Below are 25,380 nucleotides of genomic sequence, written 5' to 3'. Positions count from 1 at the left end.
CTCTATATATGCATGTGTGTGTATATATATGTATAGTAGCATATTTGTATAATAATGTATATATTACATATCTATCTGTATGTAATATTCATACATATGAATATATAAAACTTAAATGTTTTACAAAATAATACTTCCCTTATTACCTAGGGTACACTCTATGTCCTCTTCTATTCTTTTAAGAAAGATGCTCTTTGCCAACCCACCCAGTTGATTTCCTGCCACACTATTGTGTTGTGCCCTGTTGTATTTCTTCCAGATAGCCTTGGGCAAAGAGCTGTTTCTTAGAGCGCCAGTGTCTAAGCTGTGCTCAGGGCACTACCTGACTACATTTCTGGCCAAGCTTTATGACGTCAGCAGTTCCTGTTGCACTCCTGGTTTTTGGCTAGCAGTAAACCCAAACTTTTCTGTCTGAGAGGACCATGGAACTCACCCTCTCCCTGTGTCTGAAGTCCCCTGAGGTCTTTGCATTCGACAGGCATTCAATTGCATTCAATAGTTTGTCATTCTTAAAGCAGCAAGCTGGCAGAGCATCCTGGTTGATGGTATATAAACAAACCAATTTATAAGTACAGCCATTATTTCATGTTAGGGCCACACAACCCTTTGACAGCCAGTGTCTGCCGCACAGGGGACCAGCTCCTCCAGGCAGCCTGTGGCGCTGTTTCCCTTTACTGGCAGCTATGCTATGGCCAGCCAGGGCTTCTCAGCCCAAAATGAGATAGCTCCAGTCTTTTCACTCTCATGGAAAGAACAGATTCCCACCAATCTTGATTTCTGCTGGGGTCTTTCCTCTTTGTGCCATTTGAGAGCCACCTGGGAGCACATCTTAGTAAATATATGACCTGGGCTCATGTTTGTAGGGTCCTGTCTGAGCATCTAGCAAGCTGGCTCACGTGCTCAGGGACTTGGTACCAATTAAGATATTTATTTCCACTTTTCATATGGTCGAGAAGATGTATGTCCAACACAGTGCTTTTAACTAGGTCAGAGAAAAAGCAGGCGGGAAGCTATACATTTTACAATACTTAGTGGACCTTCTTACTAGAATTAGTGAATGGTCAGAATGTCCACTTCTGATGGAGGGCCAAAGGGAGTTCTTTCAGCTCACAGCTGGGCTGTGGTGTTTAGGGAGGGAAGTTTGAAAGTGGCCGCAGAAGTACAGATGATCAAAAGCAGTACTCCTGCCCCCTGCCCTAGGAGGGGGCCTGGACTCCCTCAGGGAAGGCTTTTTGGTGCTTTGGGTAGAGAAGCTGGAGACAGCAACTGTTGAATTTCCCCAGGCTTCGTGATTTAAAGCCCTTAGCCTTTTTCCATTGTTATTCTTGCAGGGGCCTTTAATGTGCTGGGTGTGAAAGGGAGTGGAAATGAAAAGCCAGCGCATCACACTGGGGCCTGAGATCAGAAGGCGATGGAAAATGGAAATGTCAAGTTTGCGTTTCCACTGCTGGCCGCAAGGGCCTCAGGCGGCACCCCCTCCTCCGGCCTCAGCTTTTGCATCCTTCTCACTTCCTCCCCAGCCCCCCAGTTTTCACACGGCCCAGTGATAAGTGTCACTCTGGGCTGAGTGAGGCTCGTGGCTTGTCAAAAGAGGCACTAGGACGAGAACAGAGAAATTCAGCATGGGCTTGAGAGGCACAGAAAGGAACTAGCCTTCTAAAGACACCGCAGAGAGACTGCAAAGTGGGTTGGTTTTCCTTTTCTAACACTGAGAAGAAAAGGAGTTCAGAATTCACACATGGTTGATAGAAAAGGCGATCTGTTTCCACATGGACTTTCCTATCTCTGTGGTGCCCAGGATGCTTAGACCTGTGAGTCTTTGAACCCAGCTTGTGTTGATGTAGCTCGGGGCACTGTCAGGCCTTTGTGCCCAGCCAGGCTTGGAGGTGTTTGAAAAGAGAGCCATCAACACCTTTCTGTTGGCGACTCGCCATTTTTCTCTTTTGGTTGAGTCAACTTTGAAGTTTAGTAGTTCCTTCCCACGCTTGGTGGCCACAATGTCACGAGGCTCAGCCTGGTGTCATGGGGCTGCTAAAGATTCCATAGAGGCTGGAAAGCTGCCTGTCAGGGGCACCAGGAATTATGTACAAGTCTAAGGAAGCTCCAGGCATAGGAAATAGTGGGATAAACCTTCCTTTATTATCGCATGGGATAATCACATTTGTGAAATGTAGATGTCTCAAATTTATACAAATTCAATTCTGAAAAACATCAGAAAAGTTTATTACAAAGCCTTTTTTTTTTTTTTTTTTTTTTGAGACAGGCTTTTACTCTGTCACCCAGGCTGGAATGCAGTGGTACAATCACAGCTCACTGTAGCGTTGAACTCCTGGGCTCTCGCGATCCTCCTGCCTCAGTCTGCTGAGTAGGCGGGACTAGAGGTGCACACCACCATGCCGGGCTAATTTTTTGTAGCGATGGGGTTTCACCGTATTGCCCAGGGTGGTTTCAAACTCCTGGGCTCAAGGGATTCGCCTGCCTTAGCCTCTCAAAGTGCTGGGATTACAGGCATGAGCCACCGCGCCTGGCTGACAAAGTCCTTTTTTATCATCATGTTTTTAACTCTTCACAGTTTTCTATGTCTGTTATCTCACTTGAGCCCAGTTGGATTTTTGACCATTTGGATAAGAGTTATTGGATTTTTCTGGAAGTCTCTACATGCATGTTCTCTGTTCAAAGGCTTGAGGTGGACAAATTATGCATGGCCTTCAGTTTTGGGAAGACTCTGTATGATCCTGATAAATGTAATTTCAAGATGATTATATCAAACTGAAAAAGGTGCATTGTGATCCTCTGTTACCTCAGTTTTGTCCCGTGAGGTCCAATCACACACAACATCAGAGCCACTGCCAGCTTCCTTGTAGTTTACAAAAAATGCTTTGCCACGCTCATCACAATAACTGTGAGATAGATATGATTATATTTCTGCTGTACAGAGGAGAAAACTGAGGCCCAGAGAAGTTAAGTAACCTCCCCCAAGACACAGATATGAGAAAGAGATGAGACTCAAACCCCAGCCTTCTGGCACCAGGGGCATGTTCTTCCACCAATAGACACTGACAGCCGTTGCCAGAACAAGAGAAAGCTGGGCAGAAGTTGAAACCTTTGGCAAAGGGTTCCCTGTCCTCTGGCCTTGCTGGTTCTTAGCCCCCCTTCTACTCAAAAGGTCCTGCATTATCCCTTGCTCAGGGGTTGCCTTGCAATGGGCCTGGTCACTCTGCTTCCGCATCCTCAGGGGGATTGTTCCTTCTGCTTGTCTCAGGCACTCCCTGGACCTCACCTATCTCGGGTGCCTTCAGAACACCAGCAGGGGATTCATTCACCTTCTTAGGGGGCAGAGGCCACCTCCTGGGCTTTTAAGGGATAGGCAGTGGAAGTGGGATCCTTGAGAGACCTAAGGACAGTGAAGGAGAGGTCATAGTTACTTTCCTGGGAACAGGGTAGGTTCATATCTGGTTCCTGGTCCAGCTCCACTTCACTGCTCCCATTTCCCTTGTGACCCAGATGACACAGTAAGAGCTGGAGTCTGATGAATCTGGGATTGTGTGTGGGACACCAAGCCCCATTGACGGCTGTTTCTGTGGCTTCCTGGCTCTCACATCTTCTGTATTGTAGGACCAGGCAGTCTGGGCTGTGGCCTGCCTGGGGGCGTGTGTGGCCTTCTTGGCCCAGAACTCCCTCCTAGGAGGCACAGCCAAGCCAGGGGAGAAGGGAGAGAGCTGGAGACTGAATCGTAGCCTGACTAACCTGCTTTCCATGTCTGCTGGCTGCCTAGAAAGCTCTGTGATGTTTGCATCTCGCATCGTATGCCCTGGAGACCTGGAGGTAGAGCTACTTTAGAAACCCAACTGGCACTCCCTGGCCGGAGCATGCTTCTGTGTGAGCAGCATGGCAGAAGACCAAACTTGTCCAACCTGCAGCCCAGCACGGCTTTGAATGTGGCTCAACACAAATTTGTAAACTTTCTTAAAATGTGAATTTTTTTCTTTTTGCGAGTTTCTTTTTCTTTCTTTCTTTCTTTTTTTTTTTTTGTCCTAGCTCATCAACTATCATTAGTATATTTCATGTGTGGCCCAAGACAATTTTTTCTTCTTCCAGTGTGGCCCAGGGAAGCCAAAAGATTGGACACCCCTGGCCTAGACCCTTTTCCTGAACCTGGCTGTCATCATCATTTCTGTCAGAGCCGGATGGGAGACTATTTTTAGTTGGCTTTCTGGGTGAGATTTGACAGAGGCCAGGGTGGGAGATGTCAGACTGTGTATACTGGTGAGGAAGCTGCATGGGATGAAGATCTTGAAGCTTTCAGATCTGAATGAGGACTGCCCATTCTGGTTTATCTCTCTGAGCAACCCCATGAGGGACTTTAACAAGCTCACAATTTTCAAATAGGTTTTTGAGCCATTTCCCAATCTTCCTAATCCTGTCTATTTTAGCTCTGGCATGGGGAACATCAACCCCAGGCTAGTGGCGAAGAACACAGGACACCTGGGGCCAGACTGCCTGGATTTAAGCCTGGGCTCTTCCTCTTACTAGTTCTGGGACCTGGAACAAGTGACTTAATCTTTTCGATCTCAGTTTTCTCATCTTTAAAATGGTGGCAACAATGGTAACTAACTCAACAGGTTGTGGTGAGAAATAAATGTGTTAGGCGAGGCTCAGTGGCTCATACTTGTAATCCTAGCACTTTGGAAAGCTGAGGTGGGAGGATTGCTTGAGCTCAGAAGTTTGAGACCAGCCTGGGCAACAGAGTGAGACCCCATCTCTACAAAAAACAAACAAAAAATTAGCCCAGTATTGTGGCATGTGCCTGTAGTCTCAACTGCTTGGAAAGCTGAGGTGGGAGAATAGCTTGAGCCCAGGAGGTCAAGGCTGCAACGAGCCTAGATTGCACCACTGCACTCCAGCCTGGGCTACAGAATGAGACCCTATCTCAAAAAAAAAAAAAAAAAGAATTAAATGTGTTAATATATATAAAGCCCTCAGAATACTGCTTGACATATGCTAGGTGCAATATAAATTTTGGAGCTGCTAATTATTGTTATTATTATAATGTTTATATGATTTGTCCTCTCATGAGAAGTTCTCTAGATTGGATGGATAATATCAAATTTGTTTTTAAAACCTTTGTAAAATTTCAAAATGATGCAAAAATATAAAAGGAAGACTTTTTGAAAGAAAAAAGCCCTTGTATCAATGAAGAATAACCACTATTAATATTTTTGCATTTCTTCCTATATTCTATACATTTTTATACACACATAGTTCTTAAAACAAAATAATGATTATTTTGTTTTTCCAATTTTCTCCTTAAGAGCGTGTGGGTATCTTTACATGGTATGGAGTCTTCTTTGAAACCTGATTTTAATAGTTTTATGATGTTCCATTATTTAGGATAAGTATTATTCTCTTGTTCACCTCCACATGCCCAATATGTACTCAATGGGGTAAGTTTGAGAGGGAACCCCTTGACATATGGCTTCTCTGTTTAAAGAGGATTTAAGATAAGCATTGATGTGATCACCGTGGTCACCATCATCATCATCATCATCATCTTCCTAACGTTTGGCAAATCTGTTAAAGAAATGAGCATACCCAGAACCAATGCATCAGGGTTATGTGAGGGCAGCCTCCAACCCAGTGTAGAGGCAAAATTTTTGGCCACTAGACCTGAGCTCAGCGATGGAGTGGTGACTCTCTGAGCCCATTATAATTATTTTTAAAAAGGGTGAATGACCAGGCCAGTCACAGTGGCTTATGCCTGTAATCGCAGCACTTCGGGAGGCCGAGGTGGGTGGATCACGTGAGGTCTGGAGTTCAAGACCAGCCTGACCAACATGGAGAAACCCTGTCTCTGCTAAAAATACAAAATTAGCCGGGCATGATGGCACATGCCTGTAATCCCAGCTACTCAGGAGGCTGAGGCAGGAGAATCACTTGAACCCAGGAGGCAGAGGTTGTGGTGAGCCACGATCACGCCATCACACTCTAGCCTGGGCAATAAGAGCAAAGCTGTGTCTCAAAAAAACAAAAAAAAAAAGAAAAAAGGAAGGGTGAATGACCATCTGCTGAGGATGCTCCTGCTTTGGGCGGGAGGTAGATCAAAAAGGATCTCTAAGGAAGGACTTATCTCTGAAATACTTCAAGTGAAGGAACTTCATGTAGGGCCATGTACTGGGAAGAGGATGCCTTCCATATCAAAGTGGGCCCAGCCCCCGTTCTGCTACTGACTCACTGAATGCCCTTGGCTCAGTAACCTGCATCCTAAACACGCTCCTCCTCTGTATGGTAAAGTGGACCTGACCACATTCTCAGGGCAACCTGTGACACTCGTGGAGAGCAGCTTGCCTCGAGCTTTGCGCATGGCAGGTCCTCAATGAACAGACCAACTATCATATATTTCAGGTGTGTCGGTGTGTGTGTGTCATGGTGCATGAGTTTCATCTGTCATTGGGAATCTGGCCTCAATGCTGGGGTGAGGAGTTTGGGTATTTATACGTTGCTTCCTGTGTGTCAGGTATGGTGTCAGGCATATTACACAGATAAATGCTCCTTGACCTAAGATGGGGTCAACATTCTAATAAACTCATTGTCAGTTAAAATATTGTTAAGTTGAAAATACATTTAGTATCCCCAATAAAACCATCTTAACATCAAAACGTTGTAAATCAAACTGTTCTTAAGTAGGGGACTGTCTATATTTATCTTGAAATCTAACGCTGTCTGGGGTTTCATTCCCTTATTGTCTTTTGGAAATGAGACAGACTTTCAAAGGCATTCACTTGGTTGGTTTTCAAGTAACCCAGCTGCAAGGGGGTGTCTCTGCCACCCTTGGACATGCAGCACTTTGTAAGTGCCCTGTTCATTCCTGGACTTGCTCTTCTACCTGGAGGATGTGTGTGTAAAATGAGGTACATGTAGGAGAAATAGCCAATTAAAGCAAGCTGGGTTTAAAATAGCTCCTTGGGTGAACCTGCTAGTCACACACATTCCCACAAAGCCTACCTCACCACACTGAATTTCCAGAATTGTCAAACCAGGCCAAGACATTCCCACCAGGACACTTCCTGTTTCACTAAGAGAAAATTCTTGCTAAGAATTCCTGCCCTCTGGTTCCCTGCAGCTTTCAGGAAAGCTTTTGTTTAAACAAAGGAACCAGCCTACTGGTATCTGGGTGAACACAGGCTTCCTACTTAGATGGAAATGATCTGAATGGAGGGGGACACAGGTTTCTTTTTTCTTTCCTTTTTTCCCTCTCATCCACATGAACGCTAGTGATCTACTTGCAAAGGATTGGAGTAGAGACACGTAAAAGACATCTTGACTTTTGGGGAAGTGACTTTCTGCTTCTGTCTTGTCAAGGCATTATTTTAAATAAATTGAGTAAGTAGGAAAGTGGAGGATGAAGGATTTGTTGAATGAGATTGAAGCTGGGGAGAAAATGGACACTCTCTGTGTAGCATCTTGGGGACACTAAGTGTCACTTGGTTGACCCTAGTTTCCTCCACGGGGTGGATGGGGTCTCAAGCCCCCTCCAGCTATGCCATTTTCTGCATTTGCAGAGTCAGATTTTCTCTCCTGAGAATCCGTTCGGGCAGCATGTGTTTTAGGGTTCTTTGACTCCACTTGGGGTTTTTGCAACACAACAAAACATACAAATGAGCTTCTTGTTCATTTTGTTGTCACCAGAACCTAAGGATTGAATGGCAGCCTTAATTGGAAAAGGGCACGATTAGAAGAAAGGGAGAGAGTGTGTGTTTGTGCATGTGTTCTTGTCCTGTGTGTGTGTGTTTGTGAGTGTGTGTGTGAATGAAGGTGAAAAAGGGGAGGGGACCCAACCAACCCCTAGTTTTCTGAAAGCCTGTTGATTTATTTTCTTCCTTCCCTGTGGATATATTTCTCCCCCAAAGGAATTATATAGCTCATGATTTCAGATTTTGGCTCAGTGGTGCTTTCCAGAGAAAAAACCCAGCCGTTGCTTTATTCATCACAGATTGTTGTGCCTGTTTGATTTGCAGCCCCCGGGAAAGGCCTTGCATGCCCGGCAAATCCTCTGCTCCCTCACTAGAGATCCTCCGTAGGTGGGAGGAGCTTCCGGCCTGATCTTCTCAACAGTCCCTTCTGTGATGTTCATCCTAGTCAGGCCTTAGAACATAATAGATCCTAAAAATGCTGATTGAATTACAGAAGGTTTTTTTTTTTTTCACTTGCCTCTGGGAGGGAAGGCTAATAAAGATTACAGTGGTAGGGTGGAGAGAGTATCTGGTGGGTGACATATGCCTTTTGTGCAGTTGTCAAATATAGAGGTTGGGATAGTATAGAAATATTGATGGTTTTTTTAAATATGGATGGATATCCTGCAGAAAGTATAATGTTTTAAGCTTTTCTTTCTTTTTTTGTTTTTGAGACAGGGTCTCACTTTGTCACCCAGGCTGGAGTGCAGTGGTGTGATCACAGCTCACTGCAGCTTTGATTTCCTGGGCTCGAGTGGTCTTCCAACCTCAGCCTCCAGAGTGGCTGGGACCACCAAGTGCATGCTACCATGCCTGGCTAATATTTGTTTTTAACTTTTTATAGAGATGGGATCTTGCTCTGTTGCCCAGGCTGGTCTCAAACTCCTGGGCTCAAGCAATCATGCTGCCTCCACCTCCCAAAGTGCTGGAATTACAAGCATGAGCCAGCATGCCTGGCCAGTTTATTTTTTACTCACATTTTTATATGCATATCATAACACCAACAGAGAAACAAAAGCTTCAAAAATATCCATCATATAAATGTACCATACTCTCTTTAATTATTCAAAATAACAATGTTATATCTACCCCTTATTGAATACTCACTGTGTGCCAGGCACTGGGCTAAGAATTTTACATGCATTATTATTATTATTTTTAGACATTTAGGTGGTTTGTGGCTCCCCCTCACCACTATAAATAGTGCTTAGATGCATATCTTTGCAGATAATATTTTGTCTGATGTATGACATCCTGTTTAGAGTGAATTCTTCTATGTATAATTACTGGGCATGGAATTTTTTTAAATACACTTGAAACACATCACAACCTGCTTTAGTGCCATGTTATACTCCCACACAAAGGAAGAACGTGCCTAGGCCTCTCAAAGACCCGAAAAAAATCGGTGCATTGTTGAAGTAGAGCCATTGGCCTGCTGGATAACTAGAAGTCTTGTTAATTTAAGATAAATACCTGGCAGTTTATTCTAGAGACTTAGGAAAAAAGACAGCAGCTCTTGACTGGGTTTTCCACTGGATGCATTTCGAGGTACTGCACAGGAAAGAGAAAATGTGCCTTTTGTCTCAGGGAGGTCAGGAGTTTTCAGGAAGGCTCTGGGATCCATCTCGATTGGTGACAGCTTTTCTCTTTCCCCTGCTTTTCTCTTCCGCTCCGAATTCCCTTAGTGTTCCACTCTCAAGCTAGCTGTGTCTAGGAAGTGGGTGGGATGAGCTCTTCCTTGGAAAGATGCCCACGAATTGGACTACACTTGGGATCTGAGAGTAGGATGCCCTCTTCCTGCCGGAATTCAACTGCTGTTCCCTCGCCCTCAGACCCCTGCCAGGCCTCCATGTGATGTGTCCTGAGGCTTGGTTGTCACTCTTTAAAACAGGGCTGCATGGATAGATGGGAGGATATCTATTTGGAAACAAATCTGTGTATACAAAGAAACTAGAGGGCCCACTGGCCTTGGGTTTTCCACTAGAAACTGTGTTTTCCCCATCCAGACCTCATTCAAAGGCATGGATCCCATGCGAGCCAGAAGATATGGACTGAGCCCCTTCTCTGTGCTGGCCATTGTCCCAGACACCGGAGGGAGACAGGGCAGTGAACAGGCAGACCACGTCCTGCCTGCATGAAGCTCACACACCTTCTCGGAGGGGAGAGAGATGACTGCATCCCCTCGGCAGGTGATAAGCACATTGCCCCAAAGCCCGGCCAGCGGGGTACAGGGGTGATGGGGTGAGGGGTGAGCAAAGTGCCAGCCTCCATGGGGTGGGCAGAGAAGGGCTGTCCGAAGAGGGGACGTTTAAGTAGAGATTTGGAGGAAGCAAGGGAGGGAGACATGAACATTTACGGACAGCGGGTTTCAGGTGGAAGCAACAGTGAGTGCGAAAGGGGTGGGAGTGGGTTTCTGTGTCCCGCAACGGTGAGGAGGCGGTGAGCTGGAAAGAAACGAGCGAGGGGAAGAAGTCAGAGGAGCGGCGGCGTGGGCACTGCAGAGGAGGAAGCAGATCGGGGAGGGCCCTGCAAACCACGGGAGTGACTCCCGGGGTTCTACATCAAATGTATTCAAAGCCATCGGAAGGCGGGTAGCAGGGGAGTCACAGGATCCAATGCCCTGTTTTAAGACGTTGGCTGTGGCTCTGGTTTAGCCATCGGCAGGGATAGAAGCAAGGAGACCAGCAGCTACTGCCACAGTCTGGGAGAGAGAGGATGGCGGTCTCTGTGGAGAGTGAGAAGTGGCCCATTTAAGAGCACATATTGTAGGGCGATCAATGTCATTTGCTTTCACTCATCCCTTGGGAGGAAATCTGTGGCCTTTAGAGGCCTCTGGCATCCTTCCTTCCCCCAGGGAAGAGTAGAAACTTTAAAAATAGTCTGTTCCCTCTTTGGAATCTTGATCTCCAGATCTCAGTCATAGTTTTTAATAATCCTTGCCTCCATCTCGTTTTGGAAAGACGCTCACCTCTCAAATGGGCATGCATCTTCCAAGTTCTTTCATCAACAGGAAATGCAGTGGAAGTCCAATATGGCAACCTGGACTTCAGCAAGAACCATCTGCTTCTCCTCCTCCATGCCAAGCCTTCTGGTTAATGGGAACTTGAGAAAAACACAAAGCCAGGAACCACCTGCTAGGGCTCCCAAACTCCATGATCTGACCAGGAAACACCGACCGGACAATTGGCAGGATGCATTTGAAATCTGTTAGCTCCAGCACCTGTTCGACTTCCTTCTAGGGCTTTGCATTATTGATTATATTCATGAAAAGGACTGAGAAACACTTCCCAGTGTGGCAGGAAGGCTCTCGCTGGACCAGTGCTCAGGAGACCTTCTGTTTTATTCCAATTCTGCCGTTGGCCAGGTGTGTGGCAACAGGCACCCATCCTTGCTGGGACTGCTGCTTTATCTTCAACATGAGTCCCAGACAGCTTGATTTCTAAGATGTGTGCCAGCTTTAACATCTCACAGTTCTAAGCTAAGAGTATGAATAAGAAATGAGGAGCAGAGGTGACAGATGACACCAATACGCTGGGCTTCGGGTGATTCCTTAAAGTGGTGTCTCAGGTTCAAGTTCAGAGCAAGCTCCTATGTGTCACCTTTTAGGCCTCTGCATTCATTATTTTCACAGGCTGCATAACTTGATTCATTCCGTTAAAGGAAACATGAGCAAACTGAAGGCTGAGATAAGAAAATAAGACTTCTTCATGTAAGGAGAATCATCCCTGATGGCTGCATATTCTGCAGACGGACCTAGTTTGATCAGTCATGTGTCAATCAGACCATGTGCCCAGATTGGATTTTTGCAGCTCCGGAGGGTGATTAATGAGAATGGGACAATTCCCCTTCCAAGAGGTGGCTGTTTCCTCCAGGTCCAGCCTTCATTTTTCTTTTGTCCCTTCTCCATCTTGTTATGATTTATAACCCTGCCTGTCCCCTGCAGTGGCTTCGGTGTAAGATTTTTACTAAGTAAGTGAATGGCTAGCTTCCAAAAATGACAACCTTTGTCCAGGTCTGGGGCTGAGGCCAGGTCAGATAAGCATGATACCTTTCTCTCTTCTTACCTGCAAGTTAACACATTCTTTCCAGGTACAGGAGGATGACAGACCCAAGGCATTCAGCTTTAGAAAGTGTTTTTCTCCTCTCACTTTGTTTGTGCTTTCTCACTTGGACTGCTGCATATTGTTTTGAAATTCACCCATGCATTGATGAAAATGGGCAAGGTTTTCAGAATGCCTGCATGAGCGTATGTGCTCTCCATGGTGAGGGGTGGGTTAGACCCTTTCAGCTTAATCTTTTCCCAACAGGTTCTGAACCCAGACATGCATTGTTGTTTCCACAAAAACATGGCAATTGATATTGTTACTCATGCTATGGTTGAAAGAATCCATGTTCCGGGAATTATTTTCCTGCTGCACTTATGAAAAGCCATTCCTGGGCTCAAGGCTCCGTGACTGTTTTGAGCCTGATGTTGTTCTGCGTCTGTGCCTGACAGGCTGTGTGACGCAGTAAGAAGCCCTTTGTGCTTGGTTATACCGATTGTACTAGCAGCACTGTTGTAGTTGGTAAATAGCACTAGGACTTTGGGTCTCTAGGTTAATTCTCTGGTTTTGTCCTTGGAGCTGATTTAAGTCCATTGGCTCATTTAGCAATTGTCAGATTCCTTTGGAAAATATTCCTAGACTCAGCCATTGGAAATAGGTTAATAAAAAGTCCCCAGCCTGTAATCCCAGCACTTTGGGAGGCCGAGACAGGCAGATCACGAGGTCAGGAGATCGAGACCATCCTGGCTAACACGGTGAAACCCCATCTCTGCTAAAAATACAAAAAACTAGCTGGGCGTGGTGGCGGGCACCTGTAGTCCCAGCTACTCAGGAGGCTGAGGCAGGAGAATGGTGTGAACCCGGGAGGCGGAGCTTGCAGTGAGCTGAGATCACATCACTGCACTCCAGCCTGGGCGACAGAGCAAGACTCTGAAGTCCCCAAGCACGGAGTACTAGAGTTCTCTAGAGTACAGAATAACCTAGCATGTGCTTCTTACTTAGCACATTGTGCAGTGTTTATAGTGGTTTTAAAGAAGTTGACTAATTGATTTAATCTTGTCTTGTTCTTTGGTTAAATGATAGTTCTGATAGGGATGTGATAAGAATGATGATGATGGGATAGCTTGAGAAGCCAGCGGCAGTGTCTGAGCCGGGCTCTACCCTGGGTCCTCTTTACTCTGTCAGCAAAGCCTGACCACTTTCTTTTCCTTTATTCACTTCTCAAATCTCTGCACTTTTCTCCATCCCCATCTCCATCACTCTAGTCCCCATTGCTACCATGCCCTGCCTGAATAATGCGTGCACAAATTTTAGCCTAGAGCCTAGCACACAATGAGTGCTCGATAGAAGTAAATAGGAATTTTTGTTGTGAATAATTAAAGAAAGTCTGGTACATCTATATGAGATACCCTCTCTTGGTTAAAACCTTTCAGAGACTTCCTGTTACCCTTAGGATAAAATTTAAGCTTCTTACCAAGGCCTACAGACCTAGCCCCTGCCCAGCTCTCCCCCTCACCAAATGACATTATCCCTTTTGTGATGGCACAGCAGCCATACTGACTTTTTCATTTCTTGGACCTATCAAGCCCCTCCTCTCCACATGGCTAGTCTTCTCATCGTTCCTTTTTAGCTTAAATTTCACCTCAGAGAGGCCTTCTTCGACTGCTGTTTCTAAAGTAAGTTCCTTCTTGTTATCCTCTGCCACAAACTCCACTGGTTTCTTTCATAGCATTTTCACAATCTGAAATGATGTTTCTTCCTTTCTTTGTTTTCTGGCTGTCTCCCTGTATTAGTCCATTTTCAAACTGCTATAAAGCACTACTTGAGACTGGGCAATTTATAAAGGAAAGAGTCCGTTTGTAATTGACTCACAGTTCTGCATGGCCAAGGAGGTCTCAGGAAACTTACAATCGTGGTGGAAGGCAAAGGGGAAGCAAGGACCTTCTTCACAAGGCGGCAGGAGAGCGAGAGCATGAAGGGAGAACAGCCAAACACTTTTAAACCATCAGAGCTCATGAGAATTCACTCACTATCATGAGAATGGCATGGGGGAAACCACCCCCTTTATCCAGTCACTTTCCACCAGGTCCCTCCCTTAATGCATGGAGATTACAGTTTGAGATGAGATTTGGGTGGGGACACAGAGCCAAACCATATACACTCCCCAGCTAGACCATAAATTCCTCGAGGGATGGGATCACGTTTGTCTGTTACCACTGTGTGCCAGAAACATGGTTGATGCTAGAAAAATATGTCAATGTTCGTTGAATGAATGAATAGAAAACTAGACGCCAATCACCATAGGCATATAGATAATAATGGTGGTCAGTTAGGCGGATGGCCATCATGGCTCAAACTCTATGTGCTTTGCATTCGTGATCTCATTTAACCATTTCTACATATCCATCTGATGAGTAAGTGGATGATCGAAGAGGTCAGCTTGCCCAGCTAGTGAATCCGGACACATAGAAGGTCTGCTGTCACTGGATGCCCTGTGGAACTTAACACAAACATCCCCCTGACCCAGGCAGATGCCTCCTCTTAAGGAAAAATGAGAGGTAGGAAGGCTTCTGAAATCTGCAGCCACCCCTAGGACTGGACTTTGCCCAGTAGCATCCACTTTTTGAGAGCTGTGTTGTGTTCTGAGCTGGAGAGGCCAAGGCAAGGTGGGTGGAGGAGGTGGAGGTGACTCAACGACCCCTACTTCATTCCCATGATGACAATGCCCTCCCTCAGAGGGGACATTGATGTTGAAAGGAAGGGGGCAGAAGGGCAGGCCAACTGGAAGGCAAAGAAAGACTGTGCTTCCCACAGTCAAGCATGTTCTAGAACTGTCCCATGTGCTCAAGTTCTGGAAAAAGTGGAAGAGGGGAGGGGATTGGCTTTAGGAGGACCTGAGAAAACTTGGGTGTTGGTGTCTAGTCTGTGAGGAATATTTTAAGTGTCCTCCCCACACAGGGCATGAGTGCTGGGGAGGAACCTGGATATAGCAGTGAAGGATGAAGAGGGGGCCCTGCCAGCAGGGAGTTGGGCTTGTGCCCTGCTGCTAGCTGTTCTGGGATATCATGGCTGATGTGCTTTCTCACTGGTGCCTAATTCCCTTCCCTGCTCGGATGCTACAGCTGCTGTTCCCTGGCAGGAAAAGCAGGCCTCATTCTGTTTCTAGCCCTTGCATTTGTTGGGATTACAATGGCCTTTACCTTGAGTCACAGTCTCTTTTGACTTATGCCATGTTCATAGGATTCTAAGGCCTCCCCCACTACCACCCAAGAAAATCTAATTTAACATGAAAATTACTTGGAGCTACATAATCTGTCTTGGACTCAGAGTGGATATTCTGATTCCTGCCATAAACAAAAGGGAACCCCTTTAGAAGTTTAGGTCCAGGATAATAGCCAACATTTATCAAGCATTTCCTACGTGCCAGGCACTGTGCTGACATTTTTCCCAACAAGCCTATGATATGCATGCTGTTTATTGGTCTCCATTTTACAGATGGGGCTATGGAGGCACAGAGAGATCACATGAGGGACCTAGGTGGCCATGCCAGGAATTGAACCCAAGCAGAGTAGCTCTTGGACTTGATCTCATCAACTCTGTGCTGTGCTACATGCCTGGCCAGAGATAGCTGTATTCACCCTGGGCTACCAAATGCATCACACTCCCGACATAAGACAAACAGCTCAGCTTCTCAGCCTCTTAAGCCTCTGCTGGCTAGTTTTGTTCTGTTGGTTGGATTTGCAGGGGGCTGGCTGACTCTGCCCAGTGCTTCCAGCACTCACAGACCTGCGTCACAAGCCTGGCACTCCAGCCAGTGTGACTGCACTGCCATCTCAAGTCATCTCCAAATATGCGCATCTTTTCTTGCCATCCACATTGCAAGATGCTAAGGAACAGGGCCCATGCTTTCTTTGTGTTCAGTTTCCCCAGGGTACCTAGCTTGTTAGTGGGTACTTAGAAGTGGTTTAATGCCAGTTAGCCTGACTGGGGAACACGATAGTCTCTGCTGAAGAGGCAGCCTACTAATAGTAGATAAAAACCTGCTTTTGATTGGTATGAGCAAGCCCTGATCTGTTTTTAGAATAAACGTGGTTTGCTTTGGCAACTGTAAAGCAGATGGAAAGCATCATCTGTAGAATCTAGAAACTGATTTCTGGGAGAGTCTTAGGGGCTTGGCCCTATTATGCGTTCTATATTGGCCTCTGTATATCAGGCATCTCTGTGCTGCATAATTCCTAAGGTGACTCTTGGTCCCATTAACCTGTGCAAGGGATGGAACCAAACTAAGCTTTGAGATTGAACCTGGTTTGCTTGGTAGAGCCTTGGGGTCTTATCTGCCAAGCTGTTTGTTTGGCTTTGCTGTGGGTTGCTTTGCACACATGCTTGTTTGGACAAGGCAGCACAGGCTGTCCCATGGTCCAGGGGGTGGTGGCTGGGGAAGCCTTGGAGGGCACGGTCAATTCTAGCTTCAGAGTGGTGCTTTTTTTCCCATCTTGGCCAGGGAATGCTCATACATTCTTTTCATCCTGCCTCACTCTTGGCTTACCTTGGGTAAGGAGAGTACAGAGCTAAACTACAGCCAGCTGGAAGTTCCCTGCCCTTCTAGAGCTGAATGCCACTGTGGGGACCATTCATTAGAGAGGATCACGTTGGCTTTTCTTGGATCGGACCTCTTCTTTTGATTATGCTTTGGACGAGGCATGTGTGCTCATTACTTGTCATTGTGCATGCTGACTCCAGCTGTGCTGATGTGCCTTGGTGGCAGGAGAGAAAACTGGAGGCCAATGACAGGCTGAACAACCCCTCACAAGTGGGTGGCCTACTCCCCATAGTGCCAGTCCCCAGGTAGATTTTTAAGACTGGCAGGTCACCTCTGTTCCTTCTTCCTGCTACCCAGGAGAGTGTGGAAGGGTCAAGGCCCTGCAGGCAGATGCAGTGACAAATTGTATGGCTGATAACTTAAAAAAGAGGGCAAAACATCAGGTACGAGTGGCCCCTCAGTCTAGGGTGCAGGCACTCTAGGGGAACATGTTGGCAAAGGCTGACTCAGTGGCAGAGTCAAGAGGGTGGGCCATCTGCCTGGGCAAAACTTCATTCCCGGTTCAGATTTCCTTGGGCCTCTTGTGTATACAGTACCTGCCACTGAGACCACTTGAAAGACTGAATGATGCTGGGCAAACAGGATCATGCTTATCGTCATAGCAACACACACACTCTGAGGCAGACAGGATCCCCAAGGCCTTCTCAGATGGGCATTTGCTAATAGCTTTGCTCAGAGGAGCCCCTCCACCTCATCACTACACTTGGTCATTACAACCTTTGTGCTTCAAAGGAGGGCGGGGGAAGTGCTCAGAGCACAGGGCATGCTGAGTTGTGTTGGCCCAGAAGGGAAGGCAAGAGGAGGGAGCAGAAGGCAGGCCTGTTGCCGCTGATTTCTGCAGCCCACGCTGGTTCTCCCACCCCAGGGTCGATACCCCTGGAGTAACACTAACAAGTGGGGGAAGGGAGTGGACATTAAAGACATTTGAAATATTTCATAACTGATACCGCCAACCAGAAATGACATTGGCTTTGCTTTCACACTGGTTGAACATCAGTTCTGCTAAAAATACCAGTCAACCTTTGTATTCGTTTGCTAAGGCTGTTTAGGCTGGGTGGCCTAAACAACAGAAATTTATCTTCTCATAGTTTTGGATGCCGGAAGTTCAAGATCAAGGTGTCAGCAGGGTTGGTTTCTCCTAAGGCCTCTCTCGTTGCCTTGCAGGTGGTGTCTTCTCTGTGTCCTCACAGGGTCTTGCCTCTGTTGTGTCTGCGTCATCTCCTCTTCTCCTAAGGACACCAGTCATAGTGGATTAGGGCCCACTCCAATGACCTCCTCTTAACCTAATTACCTCCATAAAGAACCTCTCTCCAAATATAGTCACATTCTGAGGTCCTGGGGATTTGAGCTTCAATATGTGAATTTTGGAGGGACACACTTCAGCTCATAGTACTTATAATGTGCTAAGTGGTAGTCTAACCCTCATAGCTAATATTGGAGCTCTTGCTAAGGCTGGAATTGCTCTTAGCACTTGCTGTGGATTATTTCCTTTAATCCCTGCAATAGCTCTAAAGTAGCTCTTCTTATTTCCCTCATGTTTCAGTTGAGGAAACAGAGGCACAAAGACGTTGAGTAATTTGACCGCAACAGCTAGAAAGAGGCAGAGCAAGAACTTGAACCAGGCTGTCCTGTTCCAAAGCTTGTGCTCTGGGCTTCCTCCTCTGGTCTCTGAAGTAAAGGCTCTCCTCGGGCTTCTCACTGGAAATGCCGTCAATGAGCGGGTTGTAGAAAGGGACCATCCTAATTCCTTGAAGAGAAGGAAAAGTTAAGGTGCTCCTTCCCGCTTCTGACTGGCTCCTATCACAGACTGGATGGCAGGCCTTCATCAGTGCAGCCACTGCACGGGAAGGAGGCCTTCCTGGTGACACAGTGTGACTGCATCTGAGGAAACCAGGCTGCAGGGTACAGCTGGATGAAAATGGACAGCTGAGGGCCAGGTGCGGTGGCTCACGCCTGTAATCCCAGCATTTTGGGAGGCTGAGGTGGGTGGATCACTTGAGGTCAGGAGATTGAGACCAGCCTGGCCAACATAGTGAAACCCCGACTCTACTAAAAATACAAAAATTAGCCAGGCATGGTGGCATGCACCTGTAATCCCAGCTACTCAGGAGGCTGAGGCAAGAGAATCACTTGAACACAGGAGGTAGAGGTTGCTGTGAGCCGGTATCGCGCCACTGCACTGCAGCCTGGGTGACAGAGTGAGACTCTGTCTCAAAAAAGAAAAGAAAAGAAAAGAAAATGGACAGCCGATGTCTTTGTGGATGCTTACTTGGTAATGAAGGAGGCAGGCCCTGGAGCCACAGGTTGGATTCAGTCAGGGTTTGGAGCCCTCTGTCTTCACAGATGGCTTCTCTGTTCTCCTCTGTGTTTCAAGGTGTCCTTTTGCCTGGAGCCTTCCTTCTGTTTTTCACCCTTCCTGCTGACAGTCTCATTTGTCCTATAACGCAATGACAGCATACTCAAAGGTTTGCATGCATGCTGGCTGTTTGCAGGAGCTGGACTCCTCCTAGTGAAAGCTCAAGTTTACCATACAATTATGTGAGGCTTCCTTGTTACTTTGAAAGCTTTCCTTCTGCATCCGTGAAATTAAACTCTGTATTGCTGTGTGGGTAATTATGTGGCCCTTCCGTGCTGAGGCAGAGGGCGAGGGGTAAGGTGTTAAGGGCAGGTAAGGTGTTGATTCTCAGCGTTAGTGTAGGGAGTCAGGTCTCTCTCCTCTACCCTCCTTCTTCCTCTTTCTCCTCACTTTTTCTCCTTCCATCCAAATTGGTCAGACCTATATTGGTCTGTCCTGGGATCCCATGACACTGATTCTGAGCTTACAAATTGTTCTCCACTTTTTTCTGCCAGCATATTGGGTAATTAATGCCCCTTCTTTCCTTCCTTCCTTCCTTCCTTCCTCCCTTCCTTCCTTCCTCCCTCCCTCCCTCCCTCCCTCCCTCCCTCCCTCTCTCTCTTTCTCTCTTTCTTTCTTTCTTTCTTTCTTTCTTTCTTTCTTTCTTTCTTTCTTTCTTTCTTTCTTTCTTTCTCTTTCTTTCTGATGGAGTCTCACTCTGTCACCCAGGCTGGAGGGCAATGGCACAATCTCAGCTCACTGCAACCTCCACCTCCCTGGTTCAAGCAATTTTCCTGCCTCAGCCTCCCAAGTACTTGGGATTACAGGCATATGCCACCATACCTGGCTAATTTTGTATTTTTAGTAGACAGAGGGTTTCACCGTGCTGGCCAGGCTGGTATCAAACTCCTGACCTCAAAGTGATCCACCCGCCTCCACCTCCCAAAGTGCTGTGATTACAGGTGTGAGCCACCATGCTGGCCTGTGTTAATTTTTAAAAACTGTCATTTTTCTAAAAACAATGGAGTCATTCCAAGATAAGTGACTATAGAAGTGAACAAATCCATCAGCCCGACTATTCCCTTAACAAAGCTGTGTTACCCGGGTGAGCACAGAGTACCTTCAGACATGAAATCGCTGAAGGCAGAGGGGCCCGGGCATCAGGTGATCTCCTGTTCATTAACTCTTTTGTTTGCTCGTGGCTGGATTTTATTTTGACCCACTGGCCTACTTTCCTCAGGTCCTGAGTTGTTCACCTGAGCTCCTCATTGTCTTTTCTCCCTGCCAGGTCACATGGGGAGGTCCTTGCAGGCAGACATTTTTATTAGAAAAGCAGCCATCAGTAGAAAAGCTATTCTCGCTTCACAATTAATGTTGTTTTTTAAGCAAAATGTGCCCCTCCTCAAAATTCCACTGGAAACCACAAGGAGGAACAAGGGGAAGCTTTTACCTCGCTGCCCAAGATAAGGAGCTTGCTATATTGTGCGGAAAATTGAGTTAGGCAAAGCGAGGCAGTTGGAACTAGGTCCTGCCCTAAGAAGGAAAGGAAATTAACCTTTGCCTGCCATAGTCTGGCCCAAGGCCACATTCAGTTGTGTTCTGATCAGGCAGCAGCTATTGCCTGAGCTGGAGAGAGAAGGTGTCAGTTCATAAAGAGTCTCTATGTGGAGGATAGATGCTACCGTGGCCGGGCTCCCAGCCACCTTCTTCTGCAGTGTGCAGTAGGGAAGGGCACATTTCTCACATGCCTTCACCAGATTATAGTTTTCTGGGAGCAAAGCCAAGTGCTCCCACCTTTGGGTGCTGACCCAAGAAGAGATATTCTGTGAACTTCTGCTCTTTGGTTGGGCAATCTCTCAGAGTCGGTTGGGTGAGTACCGGGAGGAGGGTGGTTGAGATGGAGTCACCCTATTTATTTCATCACTGTCTACATTAAACAAAGGGTTTGTGTTTGCAATTCTCTTCTGATGAAATCCAGTGGCTCAAGAAAAGCCATCTGACTGAGGCCTATTGTAATAGCTGATCCTCTGAGCCCCATTTGATCTTAACTTTACTCCAAGTTTGCTGCATAGAACCTCAGAACTGGGCAGAAGATGACGTTTGCACAAATCCCAATTCCCGCTTTTGATTCAAAGATAAGCCCTTTGAACTTGGCCATCTTAGGCAATTTTCTCGGCCATTGTAACAGGGTGTTTTGAAGACACTCCCTAGAGACATAACAAAGGGCTGTATTTTAATGTCATCCTTTATTCCAACTGTCTGGGCCATTCTGGTCAAAGAGTGCTGCTCTGTGCCAGCCTGAGAGTAGGCAGCATACAGAAGAAAATGGGGACAAAGAAAGGCGAGGAGGAAGATGTAGTCTCCAAGGCCCAGGAGCTGGTAGGGATGTAAGATTCTTCGTCAATAAGAAAGGTAGGAAGAGCTGAGGCTGGCTTTTCAATGTGAAAGCCAAATGGTGGGGTCATCTATTTTAAGGGTATCCTCCTTTCTTCTCTTCAGCAAATAGATCCCAAGCTTACAATTTCAGCTGCAGTAACCCAGATCCAAAATAAAAAGTTCTTCCTCCCATAGCAGTCCCTCTGTAAGCAGTCTGGCAGCTCTACAGTGTTTGGGATCCAGGATCCTCTGTCTTGCACCACCATCCCTAGAGTATTGTATTTGCCTACATGGCCCAATATGGTCTCATGCTTGTCACACAGGAAAAGGGAAATGGAGGGTGCACCATGGAAGGTTTACACAGCTCTTCCATTCACATCCCACTGGCCAGAACTTAGTCACATGGCCACACTTAATGGCAAGGGAGACTGGGAAATGGAGTTTTTTATTCTTGGCAACCATGGGTCCAGCTGAAATGAGTGGTTCTGCTGCTGGAGAAGGAGAGAACTGACAAGGGCAGAGGAAGGACAGCTAGAGGTCTTTATACTTGCTATCACGCTGTGTACCAAATGCCAACATGGGGATAAACACAGGCAGCCAACCAGAACACGACTGTCAAAGAAAGCTTCCCAGTCACCTACCATCAGACACTTTAAAGGCCCAATGGATGAGAGTCCACTTTCTTAAACCCCAGTTTCAGCTGGACCTATATTTCCCCTTCTTTGTCAGGGAAATTCAATTTGGAAGTTGAGGTTTGATGAGCTACTCTAGATCTTTGCACTTAGCATCAAGTAAGGAGATGGAAAATATTCCTGGAAGCATGAATTTAAAGCAAATAGAATTCTTCTCTTCTCGCTCTCGATTGTGCTCTCACTCTCTTCTTTCTGCCCTCCCCTCCCGTCTGTTTAGGATTAAGGAGTTGTACAGTCCTAACATGAATACAGGTGCCCTTTCTGAAGCCGTGTTGCCTTGTACTTGTAGAGCGCTTGCAGGCTTTGCACAAGCTGTCCTTCAGAGGGTTTCAGGGCAGGGACCAGGGGAGGAGGGGTGGTACAGAGAGCTCTTATGTAATGTGGTAAACAAACAGCAAACGGGCGTTTCATTTTCCATTAGCCAGAGAGGCATTTTATTTCCACTAGAAATGGGAGCAGACGTGAAAGCAATTAGTGTTAGTGGGTTTATAGTGACGTCCCTGGAGCCAGCAAAATCCTGGGGCCAGATGTCTGTACTTTACTGGTTCCTTGTTCTGAGAACATTCGTGGGTTCTTTCCACCCCTGCCCATCTCCACCTCCTGCCAAAAGGACCCAAAATATCACAGTTGGGAGAACATAATATTCCCTGAATAGCAGAGGCAGGAGGCCTGTTCTTTAGAGATAGAGGATGCTGCCTCAGAAGTTGGGGTGGGGAGGCCAAGAATCAAAGGAAAATCCTTGCCAGCGTCCCCAGGCTCCTCCTGGTCCTGGAACCCTTCAAGCCACTGATGAGTTGAGGCTAGGGCTTGCGAGTCTCTCTCAGGAGTGGCAATGTCTCAATCCTGTCTTTTATGCTTCTTTGTTCACTTTATCTTCAACTCTGCCCTATCCCACCCACAATACATATAGAGCGGGAAAGACAGAAGGAGAAACAGCAGCAAAAATAGAAGCCATGAATGTCCTCCCCTCCTCCTCTATGCTGAAATAATATGATCTAAAGTTTCATTCCATCTCAAACTTTACTATAGCCATGGTCACCAGCAAGACCACCAAAGCCCTGGAATCTGCCACTTACGTATTTTCTAATGCAGAGGTTCTTTTCCTGTGTAACCTCACATCTTCTTTCAAGGCCTCATATTGGATGATTGATCACTGGTCGTCTCAATCTGTGCTGTCCCATTCAGAGCCACTAGCCACTTGTTGGCTATCAGCACTTGAGCCAGTCCAAATTAAGATGTGCTGTAAATATTAAACATACACTGGATTTCAAATACTTTGTTTGAAAGAGAAATGTTTATACTGATTACATGTTAATAAAATTTTGGATATATTGGGTTAAGGAAAATATATTATTAAAATTAATTCCACCTGTTTTTTCCCCTTAATTAACGTAGCTGTTAGAAAATGTAGAACTCTGCAGGTGGCTTGTATTTGCAGCTTGTATTTTTCTCCTATTGGGAAAGTACTGGTCTATGTTATGTTTTAAAATACTGTAGCGCTTTTTTAAGTTATTGAAAATATTTAAATGAACTTTTAAAAACCTTCTAAAGCTTGAAAAGACTTCAAAAGAAAAGAAGAGGCTCTGCAAACCTTTATAAGAGGAAAGTTGGATAGCCAACAAGGAGAGTTCCTAGCATTTGAGATAGAGTCTAGAAACTTAATCGCCTTCAGGGACCAGCTACTGATGTGAGGTGAGATGGGGTTGAGGATAGACAACAGAGAATGGTGGGGCTTGTGGTGCACTGGGGAGAGAGGTGCCCTATATAGAGTCATTTAAATTCAAAAATTTTTAAACACTGGGTGCCCCATAAAGCAATGGTGGAATTTGACCCAAAGGTGGAATTTGGCACAGAGGACTCTAGCATGTTATTCTTGGAACCTTTGAAAACAAACTATTTTACATGGCAGATCCCATGAAAATTACTCATGCAGACAACTCCAACCAGGTTTTGTAAATGAGAATTTCCTCTTGACATCTTGAAATGACATTACTTTAAATTTTGCACCCAAGTCTGCATGCAGGCTCCACTGTGTAGTTCACATGTTCTTTTGCTAAGAACGTGGCTAACAGTTAACTCACACCGAGTTCCTGTTCTGGGAGATGCTGGGATAGTGTTGCCTCATTTATTTCTTGTAACACCCTTTTGAGGCTGCTGGTGTCTTCATTTTTATTGAGGCTCAAGGAAATTAAGCCACCAACTTGGCCGTAGCGAGAAAGCGGCAGAACTGAAGTTCAAGCTCATGTATTTCACATACTACAGTTGTAATCCAAAGGATTTATAAAACTTCATCATACACATTGTCTCATTTGATCCTTAAAAGAATTTTATGAAAGGCAGGAAGCTTAGGCAAGTTCCTTAGTCTTCCTGGCTGGCTGCAGTTTCTCTCAATTCTAAGAAGGGGCTGGACTAGATGACTACTTGATGAGTCCACGGCTTTGTGACTTCCTAGTGCCAGAAAAGGCTGAGCCTGGATCAGACTTGGACCCTTGGGACCACTTAAATGGTTCCCCATCTCAGAATATTTTGCACAGTCTTTTCCAGTAATTTTCTATGTGCATTAAAATGGTAGTCAATATTTTAGACATCACAGAAATGTATTCCAAGTTTCATTTAAAATTAGGCTGATTTCAAACTATTGTTGTTTACTTTTTAACTTTTAAAAATATATAAACATTCAAACATTTTGCTATTCATATTTCATCTATAACTTCCCACTTTTTTCCTGCCAAAAATGCCATGTATTCACAGAGTTGTACAACCATCTCCATAATCAAGTTTAGAACATTTCATCACCCCAGAAATAAACCATATATCCATTAGTAATCACTCTTCCAACATCCTTCCACTGCAACGTTAGGCAACCATTGATTTTTCTGTTTGTATAAATTTGCCTGTTCTAGAGATTTTATATAAATGAAACCATAAAATAAGGGGTCTTTTGTGAGACTTCTTTCACATGTCATAAAATTTTCTTTTTTTTTTTTTAGTGTCTTAAACATTTTTCACTCATTTGCCACACTGACAGTGCAAACACAAATCTGGACTAAATGTACAGACTCTCAAGCAACAATGTACAGCTTTCTTCGTCCTCCATGCTAAGAGATGTAAAAGTTTAAGGGTCAAACAATACCAAACGTATAGGCTTCAAAAACCATCTAAGTTAGGGCATTCTCTAGTTTTAGCTAAGATACACCTGGAACACTGACAAGTGATCACTTACATAGAATAATGTGAAATAAATATTTTAAAAAATAAATTTTAGTGCAACAATCCTGAAGGATAACACCAGAGGAAGAGCAGGTTACCAGTAAGGTGTCAGCCAATTTGTTCCAGCCACTTTTGAATCCATGTTCTATAATCTAAAATTTATTCTCTTTCCCGAAGCTGAGAGCTTCCTATCATGTCAGTATCTATGTTAACATGTTATAATATTTTCAAGGTTCATCCATGTTGTAGCATATATCAGTACTTCATTCCTTTTATGGCTGAATATATTTCATCGTATGGCTATACAGTCCTGCAACAAATAACAGTGTTTCAGTTAATGATGGACCACATATGTAATGGTGGTCTCATTTAATATAATTTTTACTGTACCTTT

General features: G+C 45.5%; 1 protein-coding gene across 4 annotated transcripts in view; it reads left to right on the top strand.

Moving 5' to 3' along the window:
• The window catches only part of GFOD1 (glucose-fructose oxidoreductase domain containing 1), a 128,498-nt gene that overhangs the window by 57,901 nt on the left and 45,217 nt on the right, over positions 1–25,380 (top strand). Inside the window, exon 1 of one of the 4 annotated variants that reach the window (XM_030817313.1) lies at positions 8,729–9,919. The exons of the other annotated variants lie outside the window; for them this stretch is intronic. Coding sequence (XP_030673173.1) covers positions 9,865–9,919 — 55 coding nt within the window. The 5' untranslated portion in view covers positions 8,729–9,864. Of the gene's footprint in view, positions 1–8,728; positions 9,920–25,380 lie in introns of those variants that run through there. 4 annotated transcript variants of the gene reach the window in all.

Source organism: Nomascus leucogenys, chromosome 8 (assembly GCF_006542625.1).
Source record: "Nomascus leucogenys isolate Asia chromosome 8, Asia_NLE_v1, whole genome shotgun sequence".
In the NCBI taxonomy this organism is placed as follows: domain Eukaryota; kingdom Metazoa; phylum Chordata; class Mammalia; order Primates; family Hylobatidae; genus Nomascus; species Nomascus leucogenys.
The sequence above is the reverse complement of the archived record's forward strand: the minus strand, read 5'-3'. Positions and strand labels throughout refer to the sequence as shown.